Here is a 12329-nt window from a genome sequence, read left to right as displayed (position 1 = left end):
GTCCCCTTCTTTAAGATAGGGTAGTAGTTTCCCTGCCATTATATAGAGGAAGATATCTGGTCAGACGCTCATAAGACATCAGCAAAAGATCCTCTCCCCTTATTCTGCAGACTGGGTTTCTGCCACCTCCTAGCTGTGTGACCCTGGACAAGTTGCCTCAAGTGTCTGTGCAAGACGAAGGACTGGATGGGTGCCAAGGGTCCTCCCAGTATGGCACTGCTCCTGTGAAGGGCCAGCCTCAAGGCCACTCCCTCTGCCCCCTTGCCCAGCCTCAACAGACAGGCAGCTCTCAAAATGGGTGGGTGTGAGACTCAGGTACTTCCAAGGCACCCAGGGAGAGGGCTGGACAGAGGGGGTCACGTCAAGGGGCAGTTAGTGGAACCATGCAAAGGACTCACCTGGGAAGATAAACTGCTGTCTATGATGAATATAGTAGGCAGCTTTAAACAGAAGAGCAGGTAAGTCACACACAGAACAGCAAATGCAGCAGCAGGAGAGGGGACGGAGGCACGGGCTTGGGGGAGAGGGGCTGGTTATAGGGCTGCGGCAGCCCTTCCCCACCTGCCCTGCCCCAGCTTCCATGCAGGAAGGAGGAGAAGAGCTGGGAGAAAGCGGTTATTAGCAGGAGCCCCCAGGAGTAAAGGAACTTGCACCGGAGGGCTGGGGTTTGGAGACCCAGTCCCAGGAAACACCCTGCTGCAGAGCCCTGGCCAATTCCATTCATCTCCCAGGCCCCCTTCTCCTCTGTGAACTGCGCATGAGCCCAGGAGGGCAAAATACAACGGGGAGAAAAACTGAGATTCTGAAAATATTGAATAGTGCTGTGTGCAGAAGAAGGGAAACATCCCCCAGCCCGCATTCACACCTGGAGGTGCCGAGGCTTCAGTCACTCTAAGTCACCATCCAAAACAATAACCTTGCCCCAGGGCTGGCCTCGGAGATACACAGAAATGCTCCCCACAATACAGAGTGGGTGGACGGTAGGAGGAGGTCCCATCCCACCTTAACAGCCGGACCAGCCCAGCCCAGGACCAGAGAGAGAGCAGATCCTGGAGAGAGAGGGCTCTGTGCAGGGGACAATGTGAGGCCAGCCTGGGGACATCAGGGAAAGCTGAGAAGCTCTGGCTGACATCACACAAAGGACTTTTTCACTGGCTGTTGTTTTTCAAACAGGCCCTTCCTTTCAGAAAAACCCAAACTAGGACGTTCAGCAAAAGGTCCGGTTTCAGAGCATAACAATGACAGAGCAGAACAGGAGAGGAGGGTGATCGCGCGGGGCCATCGCTGGGTCTCCGGGGAGGGAGAGGTGGGCTCGGGACGACACACTAATGTCGGGAGATGTCCAGCCACATGCGTGTTAAGGTGAAGGGGCAGGGAAAAAAGAAGAAAGATTCTTAAAAATCTCACCATCCCCCAAAAGAAGTCCCTGGGACCCTAGGGAGATGGGCCCAGAGAGGCTGCCTGGCCTCCTGCCAGCTGCAAGCAGCCCCAGCCAGGGCTCCCCTGGCACAGGGAGAGCTGTGCCTCTGTCCTCCTCAGCCTGGAGCCCCAGGGGCCAGTGACAGGTGGGGCCTGGCCTGGCACTCCACGGGCTGAAGCTGGCAGTGGGCCTGGCTGGGTCCGGAGCAAACTAGAATGTCCCAGCCGCCCTCCTCCCCCGGGCTGCCACCTGAAACACACCGAGGGCCAAGACCAACTGTGAGGAGCCTCCTGGGAGGCCAGGGCCGGAGTTCAGTCCTGAATGGGTGAGTGGGCTTTGCTCTGCTCCTTGGGGAGGTGGGACACCCCGGGCCTGGCCGAGCGGCGGGGTCCCTGTCCCTATAGACCCGGGGCAGCCGGGGCCACGGTCAGAGGTCAGCTCTGCTCTGGCACGCACTCCCCGGTGCACTCCGTGGCCTCATCCATACAAGGGGGATAACCTAACTCCAGCCTCACACGGTCTCTTGTTTTATGGAAAAGGGAACAAAAGCGCCCCTCTAAGCAGCTTGTCCAGATCACAGAGCAGGTAAGCCACAGAGCCCCGGATTCCCTCACCCCAGCCTTCTGGGCCTGCCCCAGCTCCCCGTGCCGCCTGTCCTGCTTCCTGGGAGCTCAGAAGCCCCGAGTGAGTGAACAACGCCCAGGAGAAGCCACCCCATGCATGGGAGCGCAGCGTTGGGAGCAGGTCAAGAACCCAGGCTTGGGACTTCCCTGGTGGCGCAGTGGTTAAGAATCCGCCTGCCAAGACAGGGGTCATGGGTTCGAGCCCTGGTCCGGGAAGATCCCACATGCCGTGGAGCAACTAAGCCCGTGCGCCACAACTACTGAGCCTGCGCGTCTGGAGCCCATGCTCCGCACCAAGAGAAGCCACCACAATGAGAAGCCGGCGCACCGCAACAAAGAGTAGCGCCGCCACTAGAGGAAGCCTGCGCACAGCAACGAAGACCCAACGCAGCCAAAAATAAATAAATAAATTAAAAAAAGAAAAAAACCCAGGCTTTACATCAGCCTTGGCTTTGATCCCACCTCTGCAGCTTACATGCTGTACAGCTCAGGGCAAGCCACTTGCTCCCTCTGAACCTGTGTCCCCATCTGTAAAATGGGTGCAATCACAGCAAGTTTAAATACGGTGAAGCTCTTGAGCTCAGCACAGAGCCTGGCTCCCAGCAAGTGCTCTTAGTGGCGGCAGTGTTTGACCTTGAGCCTGCCGCGGTGTGCAGAGAAGGGACATGCAACCCCACCCCTGAGGCCCGAGAAAGCCCCAAGGTGTGGTACCTGGGAAGTTGAACCTGCCGTCCCTCTGGCCGGGCGAGGGGTTGGGGGGCGTGGTGGCACTGGGTGGGTTGGACGACGTCGGGAAGGGCGCTGGCGAGGAGGGCGTGGAGGACGTGGTGGAGGACGGGTTGCTGCTGGAGTCCAGGTGGTTCATGGCCAGAGGATGCTCCTGCAGGACCAGAGACACAGGCAGTGGCAGGGACCGCCCAGCCCCGCCCGCCCCCCACCCCTCCCCACCTAAAAAGGAGGAGGTCAGCCAGGGCGTCCTGGCGCTTTATGGGTCTAATATTTGAGGGAGGAACAGGACAGGGAGACGCGCACCTCAACGTCCATCCCCTGGAGGGCTCCTCTCATCTTTCTTATTTCAGCTCAAACGTCCTTTCCTCCCCGAAGTCCTTCCCCAGTCCTGGCTGGGGCGTGCTCCTCCCCTTTATCCTCCCATGGCTTCCAGCACTTTTCATCAGGGCACTTGAACTACGGTTTGTCAGCTGCAGGCGTCTTGGGCGGTTTTCTGAAGACTCTCTCTCCACCACGCTGTGTGTGTCCCAGGAGAGCAAGGACCACACCTGCTCGTCATACACCCAGGGCCTGGCTCTGGGCTGGCTACAGAGTAGGGTCTTTTAACGAATTAAATTCAGCCTCCAACAAGCCTCTATTTAGTGGGTGGTAACAGCGGGTGCCTAATAAGTGTTCCCTCCACTCAGCAGGGGGACCTGCCGGCTAGGACATGCAGTGGCGTGGGCCCTAGCAAGGCCAGAGGACCACCTGAGGGAGGGCTACTGGGGGGAACTGAGTCTACATCACGGGGGGACCCTGGACCTGACCAGTGTTTCCCAGACCACACACCAGTTCCTCAGGGGGTTGGGGAGGGATTCCTGGTCAAAAAAGTTGGGGCCAAGTTGGGTTAAATGCTAAGCTCAACCGGTTTCTCCTGTACAGGCCCTCAAGGCTCTGGGATGCACGGTGGACTCTGGAACCCACCAAAGCCACGCAGTGGGCCTCACCGTCCAGCGACCACCCACACTGCCTACTGCCAAGCTAAAGGGGGGAGGCGGCTGCATCCACTGGCCCTCACTCTGTCCGCTCACACGTCAAGGCCGGACCCTCCATCCCAGTCAGGCCAGGCCAGCCAGGGCAGGGGGCTAGCTCGAGGCAGGTTGAACCCCAGCCCCAACTCAGCAGCTGTGTGACCTTGGACGAATCACCCCACCCTTCTGAGCCACACGGTGCACTGTCTATACAGCAGGGGCATCAGCTGCTGCCTCACGGGGTTGCTTATTCGCTCAGCATTCAATACAAACGTTTCCTCGCTGCCTGTTGTGTGCCAGCCGCCAAGGCAGGCGTCAGGGGCCCGATGGGGGCACAACCCCACGGGCCTGCCTCTCATTCACGGGGGACCCCGTGCTCAATCTCCTCATCTGTAAAATGGAGGTGATATCAAATTCCCGGGCGGTCTGGTGGTTAGGACTCTGCGCTTTCACTGTCGAAGGCGCAGGTTCGACCCCTGATCGGGGAACTAAGATCCCGTAAGCCATAGAAAGAAAACAATGGAGGTGATATCAGCACGTGACTTTTAGAACTATTGTGGGGATCCAATGAGATATCAATGGAAAAAGTTCCCGACTCAGTGTAAGTACTCAGGAAATGGTAGCTCAAAATAGGGGAGGGGGCGTATGGGCACATAACTAAGATTTGGACACAAATGTGAAATCTACGAAATGGCTAAATATGGGATCCCTAAAGGCCACCCTCTGGCCACACACCCCGGATTGCAGTATCATGCCCCCCTGCTGGACCTCCATATTGGGGGTGCTTCACAGAAAGGAACGCTGGGTGAGGGTTCGCCTAACATCATACCTTTTTTGTCAGTGCTTTGGGGAGGGTTCCGAAATGGGGTTCAGCTGCTCTGTCCACCGGATTGTTGATGTCCGAGGGGACAGATTCTGTCCTCCGAAGCCTGGGTACTGTTTAAAAAGAGGGGCGTTGTAACCATCAGCAGGAAACAGGTTCAAGAAAGATGCACCCCAAATCCAGTAGGGGGAAGGGTAGAAAACTCACGTGGAAGGAAGGATATTCTACAGGCGGGGGCTTCTTTTGTACACTTGTTATGACACTTCAACCTGGTAAAGAAGGCAGGGTCAGTGCACGAAAAGCCACACGGGACCCTGGGACACACACAGGGGCTCAGAAGCACCACCTGGAAGTTTTGTGCAACACTCAACCATGACTGCCTCAATTCCCACAAATGTCTCAACAAACATTAGCTTAAGCGTGTAGAACATCTGATGTTAATAGTACTAGCAGCTACTATCTGTTGAGTACAACCATGTTCCTGCTATCACCTACCCAATCTTCACGTCAAAGCAGGTTTGTTTACACCCATTTTAACTTGCTGTGGGTCACACAGCGATTTCTCTTTTCTAAACAAAAGGAGACCCTCTACTCGTGTTCAGAAAGCTTGAGACAAGTCTGAACTTAAAAGAGATGAATTAGAAGGAAAATGTTTCCATTACCAAAGGGTCCCAGGGAAGCCAGGGGCAGCCCCTCCTGCTACATTCCTACACAGGCCACGTGGTCTGAGGACCAGAGTGGCAGGAGTGGAAAGAGCTGGATTCTTGGTTTGGTTCTGCCTGCTGAACCCCCTCTTGGGGTTCTCGTTGATCAAATGGGCTGATGGCTGGGGCTCTACCAACTTCACTGCAGTTGCAGGACAGCCTGGGGCTCAGAGGTTATCCTGTGCTCTCCGCCTGAAAGGTATTACTTGAAAGGGAGCTGGAGGTCCCCAATTTAAAGCCAAATGGCCAGGAGCCACAAAAGACCTAGACTGGTGAGAAAGGTCTGGCATATCCTTTGCGTTTTCCTGATGACTCTCCTAACCACAATTTATCCAACTGACACACATGAGACCCATCACCTACAGTCTGGCAGGAGCCCAAATGCTTTAACTATACACACTAGCTCAGATTCTTGGAGCAATCCTGATGGACAGAGAGACCTGGAATCATCTTCCCAGATGTATACCTGACAAAAATGAGGCCCAGAAAGGGCAAGCACCTTGCCCCAGGTCACACAGCAACACAGGGGCGAAGTAGACTGGGAGCAGACTCCAGGTCCATCCTCTATAAGGTGAGGGCAGCCAGACAGCAGGGGACAGACTCTGCTCACCCTACATTGTTCACTATCCTTGCCTTTCTTTCCTACCAAAAACCACAATAGCAGGAAAAGAGGTTGAATTTGTATAGAATCTACATTCTCCCCTCACTCTCTTCTGTAAGTACCATGAGCCACTTCTCTGTTTCTACCATTCCCTGTCCCCATTTCCCCATTCCTTGCGTGCTAACACGTAAGGCTAAACTTCAGAACTCCTTACAGTTTCCAGAACAGTCCTGCCATTCCTCTCTGCCTTTGTACAAGATGCTCTCTTGGCCTGGAATTCTCTTTCCTCCTTAGTCTACCTGGTAAACTTCTATTCATCCTTCAGAGCCCACCTCAAATATTCCCTTCTCCTAAGAGTGCTGTGCCTGATGCTCCCTTAATCTTCCTAGAGAGGGCTGATCACTCCCTGGTGTGCTGAGATTATGAATAGGTTTAGGAACTCTCAAAGGGGTTCCTTTGAACTCCGACTTGACCTAAGGCCAAGAATCAAGTAGCAAGACTATTACTAAACTAAAAGTGTGGAGTCTGCTCCCCTCTGCCACCCCTGCCACGCCCCGCCCATCACCTGCAATGCTTGCACTTCACTCCGAACATCATGCTCTTCTGGCACACGTGGCAGACCTGCGACAGCCAGGACTTGGTGGAGAACCTGCAGGGGGTGGACCCACAGAACTGCTCAGAGGGGCCAGGATGGAGAAGGGTCCACAAAGCCGCAGAGAGACCAGGAGACTTGGTTCCATCCCAGAGCCCCAGGCACCCTCTCGCGTGCAGGGCAGGGACACCCAGGGGCCACTGCTTCCCCCAGGCATTCAGATTTCTTAATCACAAAGTCTTCACTGCCAAAGCCCCAAAGCTGGTGTGGTCACCGATGCCAGCTCTCTGGCAGGCAATTTGGCAAAAGCAATCAAAATCATAAGTGCGCACACAGAGCGATTCCAGTCCCAGGAATTCATCCAACAGATACTCCCACGGGTGTCAAACGATGTACTGAAAAGGTTACTCACTGCAGCATGTTTGCGGCAGAAAAGACGAGAAACAAGCTATGTCATTTAGGTGTACAGGTGACTGACTGCATAAAGTATGATCCATGCACACAACCGAATACCACGCAGCCGGAAAGTAAAATAAGGAAGCTCTTTTTGCACAAATGGGGAATGATAATTAAATTATGTTGTCAGTGAAAAAAGTAAGGTACAATGCAACACAACTGCACTTATATGAAGTTCAAGTACAGGAAAAACTAACCTATGATGACAGAAGTGAAAAGTACCTCTGGTTGGTAGCACTATGGACTGGGAAGAGCCAAAGAAAACTTTCTGGGATGTGGATTCTCTGAATCTTCCTCTGGGTGGTATGCGTGGGTGTATACATATGTAAGAATTTATTTGTGTACTTAGCTCTATATAAATTATGCCTCGATTTTAAAAAGAAAAAAAGCAAAGGATAGAACAGTGTGTATAATATATGCAATATTTGTGTGAAAACAAAAAAGGAGGCAGAAGAATATACATATGTCTTTGCTTATGTAAAAATATCTCCAGAAGGACACACAAGAAACTGCCAAGGGCTTCCCTGGTGGCGCAGCGGTTGAGAGTCTGCCTGCCAATGCAGGGGACACGGGTTCGAGCCCTGGTCTGGGAAGATCCCACATGCCGCGGAGCAACTAGGCCCGTGAGCCACAACTACTGAGCCTGCACGTCTGGAGCCTGTGCTCCGCAACAGGAGAGGCCGTGACAGTGAGAGGCCCGCGCACAGCGATGAAGAGTGGCCCCCGCTCGCCGCAACTAGAGAAAGCCCTCGCACAGAAACGAACACCCAACACAGCCAAAAATAAATATAAATAAATAAAAATTTTTTAAAAAAATTATAAAAAGAAACTGCCAAGATCTGCCTATAGGGGGACCTGGGGACTGGTGACAGCAGCTGGAGGGCTTTTGTCACATATGTACCCTTCTAGACCTCTTGAGGTTTGAATTATAAATGTACTTCAATCCAAACTAAATCAATTTTTAAAAAACCACAAAAGATATATTGGAAAGGAGGATGGGGATAGAGTGGGTGGTATCCTCCAGAGAAAAAGTCCAAGGTCCATTCATAGGGTGGGGAGGCCTAAGGGCAGAAAGAACTCACATTTTTGGAGGACTAGATTTTTAAAAGCATTGTATATCATAGTAACAACAGAACAAACAGCAACAGTATTTGGGGAACAGTTTGTAACGCGTCCATGAACATTAGCTTACTCCTGGGAGTGACCACCCCTGGGAGTTAGGCAGGTCTGGGATTCTTAGTACACAGGCAAGGAAAGCAGCTCAGAGAGGTTAGGTGACTTTCCCGAGGTCACACAGTCCCTGTGTGACCCGGGACCCCAGGTCTCTGAACCAGAGCACGGCTCTATGAGAGACCCCTGGGCCAGAAAACGAGGGGAAAAGCGTGGGCTCTGGGGTCCGACCACACCGGCTTTGAATCCTGCCAACTACTGGCTGTGGGATGGGTCAAAGCCTTTGCAGACGAGGCCAACACTCTCCCCTCACAGGGATCTGGGGAGGATCGCTCGCGTGCTGTATAAATGTGCAGAGCCTGGACTGTGGGCGTCAATGTCACCGTTTCTACTCAGCCAAGATGGGAGCCTGTGGGGCAAGGACAAAGACGCCCACCCCCTTGGAACGCTTTTTAAGGAGCCCCGATCCGGCCACCCTGGGATCCACACTCTCCTTCTCTCTGGTCTTTAATCTCCTCTCATGTCAACATGGGGGGAAGGGGAGCAGCTCAGTGGTACGTGAGATGATCTCCACTAGGAAATCCTGAAAGCAGGTTGAGATGAGAGTCGGGGCTCGGCCGGAGAAGGGGCAGGTGCCAGGGAGGTGGATGGGCTGGGGTGAGCGTCATGGAACAGTTTTCTCCCCTCACGATTAGACCAAAAACCTTCAGAGCTTCTTGTCGAGAGAGGCCCGGATCATGAATTTAGAAAAACCAAGAGGGTATGACCGTGATGCCCCATGCCCACGCCCGGAACCCAGGCAGGTAGGGCAGCCTGGCCGTGCCAGACAAGAGGGGTACGGCTGCCCGGGTGGAAGGGAGCAGCAGCCTGGGAAACACTCGGGGTCCAGCTGGCAAATCCTCTGTGCAACCAGGGGCAGCCACGGCAAAAATGAAACAAAACTGATCCTGGTGTCCCTCGGAGAAGCCGGCCTCTCTCCGGCTAGAGCCAGAGGTTAAATACCCAGCGCTCCCCAGGGCTGGACGCATGAGGCTCCCACGCACCTCACCCCATTTTATCCTCACGACAGGACTGAGAGCAAGTCCCAACCGCAGAGGGGGAAACTGAGGCTGGGAGGGATTCCTGCCGACGGGCGAGGGGGGTGTCCCAACCGGAGAGGGAACAGGAGAGGTCCTGCTCTCTCACGGCTGGGAAGATCGCACTGGACACCGGGTGTGACAGAGGGAGGCACTCAGACAGCTTCCCCTGGTGCCGGACACTCTCCTCCCCGAGCCTCTGGGGTACAGGCATCCCGGCCCCGCCAAGGCTCTCAACAGAGGTGCCTGGGCACCAGCCACGGGGCTCAAGCAGCGTCTCAGTGGCCACGTGACCTCGGGCAAACTACTCAAGCCCTGTGAGCCGAGTCTGCACCGCTGGGTGAGGATCCGAGGCCAGCCTCCCGCACAGGCTGGAGTGCAGCTCACGCTCCGGGGGGAAATGAGTGGGCCCTGTTGTGTTCACAGCATCCTTTAATGGGGTGGCCAGAGCACCAGGCATCCCAAGGGACCATCCTGCTGGCCATTGGCAGTGGGGGACAGCGGGGGGCGGAACAAGACGCCGCCCGGAGCTGCTGTTGGCAGCACACGCCAGCCTCACGAGCGCTGAGGCCGAGGCCTCTGGGCTGTCCACGTTATGGGTCCACATCAGCCACGCCAGCTGCGTGAGTGCCAGAGTCACCGGAAGTTGCTGGAATCCAGACTGGCAACCCGAGAACCTTAGGGATGGGGTCTGGGGTTTCAGCAAGTTCCACGGGGCTCTGATGTGTGGCCAGTTATGTCCACGTAACTGAGGTCGTGCTGGACCCAGAGGACGCTCTCGGCTCCTCCTCCCGGGGCCTTTGACCCTGTGTCTCCTGGGACCTGTGTTTTCCCTCCGCAGACGGAGGGGCAGGAAAGGGCCCAGCAAGTCACAAAGGCTGCTGGTGACAGGCAGGGGCTCCAGGTGGGTGCCGGGCCGTGTCCACAGAGGCATGGACAGACAGAGCAGAGGTAAAGAGCCCTGAGAGATGGGGGTCAGGACAGCCCCTCCCCATGCAATGAAGAGCGACCCCCTGGTGGAGGCTCGGCTTATATGGGTCCCAGCCCAGCTCTGTGCCCCCCTCCCCGCCCCAGCCCAGCTGGGCCTACCTGTGTGTCACCGAGAGCCCGATGTCCCTTCGTACCATCTGTGGGGATCCGTGCGGGAGATCTGCGGGGAAAGGGGCCAGGTCAGGCAGGCTGAGGGGGCCCTGCTGGGGACGGCGTGTGCCTGTGACCTTCTGTCTCAGACATCACAGGCTAGGGCGGTACGGAGACCCACCATATGGCAGAGGGCCAGTTCCCTGAACCTGCATCTAATCAAGACAGAGATGGCCAGGCGAGACCAAGGGGGGCCAGTGTGGTCACCCTCACGCTTGGGCCCCCCTGAAAACAAATGGTACCACTTAGCCTCCGCAGACGGTTCGGAAATGGTTCCCGTGAGGTTTCTAGCATTGGCGGAAGGCAAAGCCAAGGTGAGGACAGCAGCTCCACTCCCCCCCGTCTCTTGCGCTTCCTTGTGGATGCACCCACAGGCCACCAATTCTGGTTGCTTCTTGGTAGGCGAGTAGAAGCTGCCTGACCCTTGGCAGAGGGTTTGAGGCTGGTCGGCCATGTGGCATACCTACCTAGCTTTCCAGTCACAAGCACCTTGGGAATTTTGCTCTGAGAGCCACCACTGCCAGAGCCCGGCAGGTAGAGGGAAGACGAGGTGAAGCTTTACCTGCTCCCACGTGGTCCAGCCCCAGCCGGGCACTCAGTCTGAGCCTCTGGGGAAGTCTCAGGCCATGAGCTTTGCCTGCCTTCCTAGAGGGCACCCTGGCCTCTCGCTCCAATCCTGGCTTCCTCCTAAGAACAGGCATCCCTGGTGTTCGTGGTATAATAGGTCAGGCAGTAGAGGAGCAGCTGGAAGCAATCTGTCCATCCACCAGCAGCCCACATGTCTAACCCCATCTCCCCTCCTCTACCAGGGCACCCCCCCTCCTCCCCACCCTCCCTTCTGCCCATACTCAACACCTGTCTCCTCCTAGAGCAGGGGTTCTTAACTGAGCCCATGGATGGGAACCCTCTGGACTGGTAAGCGGAATGATGGGGGCTTTCCCCTAGAAAGAGAGTCTACACTTTTATCCAATTATCAAATAGATCTGTGACCCAGAAAGGTCAGGAACACAGTGCTCCAGTGATCTGTGGTCATCTCACACCCTCTGAGTCAGCCTTCCAACCCATGCTGGCCTGGCACACAGCTGGTACTCAATAAGTGATGGTTCACTCAAGGCCAAGTACCACACACCCAACCACAGGAGAAGGGCGTGATGGAGGTACTGACTTTTCCTCCTACACCAAGGGGAGTCCGACTGGAACCAAAAGGCCTCTGCCACCCACTGATAGTTGAACCCACAATCTCGCCAGCACATCTGCCATGGGGCTGCCTCTTCCCAACTCCGTCCTGGGGGTGGGGGCCACCCTACCCCAGTCAGTAGCCAAAGCCATCAAAGCACATGGGTCTAAAAGGGGTTAGGCTGCCAGTCTAGGCGAAACAGACTATGGGAAAATGAGATTTTAACCATCGATCTCTGAATGCAACCTACGATTGATTTGCAATGTCTGCCACAGGCCTGGGATAGGAGGGAGGTGAGAGGAGGCTGTCCCTGATGGAGATGAAATACTGGTCCTGAAGGTCTCGTCCTGCCTTCCTGGAAAACTGGGGAAGTAGCCTCACTGCTATGGTCCCTGCATTACTATAGCAACTGGGAAGATGGCAGGGCCAGGCTGTCCTAGGGATGCAAGTGCTGGATTCTCCTCCAAGCCTCTGTGAAGGGCCCTGGGAGTTTCTGCCTGTGCCCTGGGGACAGGGAAGTGCCCCCTCCCTCCTTCCTCGCCCTGGTGGTCCTGCAGTCAGATCCGCTGTGGCAAAGTCACTGCCCCTCCGCATGTCGAAGACCCTGCTGACAGCCTCATCACTCTGCTTAGCCAGCTCAGGACAGTATAAAAATAAGCTGCTATTTTGCTCAGGTAAAAGCCAGACGTCTCTGCATTTCCACTGAGACCATCAAAAGCAGACCCCAGACGTCGCTTCCCTCTGCTTTGACTCTGGAGACGGATGCCCCACAGCACAGCCACGTGCAAGAACCTGCTCTCAGCCCAGA

The 12329-nt window shown here is 55.4% G+C and overlaps 1 protein-coding gene across 2 annotated transcripts in view; it reads right to left on the bottom strand.

The window, feature by feature from the left end:
• KSR1 (kinase suppressor of ras 1) overlaps positions 1-12329 on the bottom strand; it is a 144937-nt gene that overhangs the window by 18890 nt on the left and 113718 nt on the right. For both annotated transcript variants that reach the window (XM_059908958.1, XM_059908959.1), the window contains exons 6-11: positions 10294-10354; positions 6476-6559; positions 4813-4874; positions 4612-4718; positions 2755-2923; positions 399-440 (exon numbers count right to left, since the gene is read on the bottom strand). In XM_059908958.1, the coding sequence (XP_059764941.1) occupies positions 399-440; positions 2755-2923; positions 4612-4718; positions 4813-4874; positions 6476-6559; positions 10294-10354 (525 nt within the window). The remainder of the gene's footprint in view (positions 1-398; positions 441-2754; positions 2924-4611; positions 4719-4812; positions 4875-6475; positions 6560-10293; positions 10355-12329) is intronic.

Source organism: Balaenoptera ricei, chromosome 20, assembly GCF_028023285.1.
Source record: "Balaenoptera ricei isolate mBalRic1 chromosome 20, mBalRic1.hap2, whole genome shotgun sequence".
Lineage (NCBI taxonomy): Eukaryota > Metazoa > Chordata > Mammalia > Artiodactyla > Balaenopteridae > Balaenoptera > Balaenoptera ricei.
Note: the sequence above shows the minus strand (reverse complement) of the source record. Positions and strands in the feature narration are given on the sequence as shown.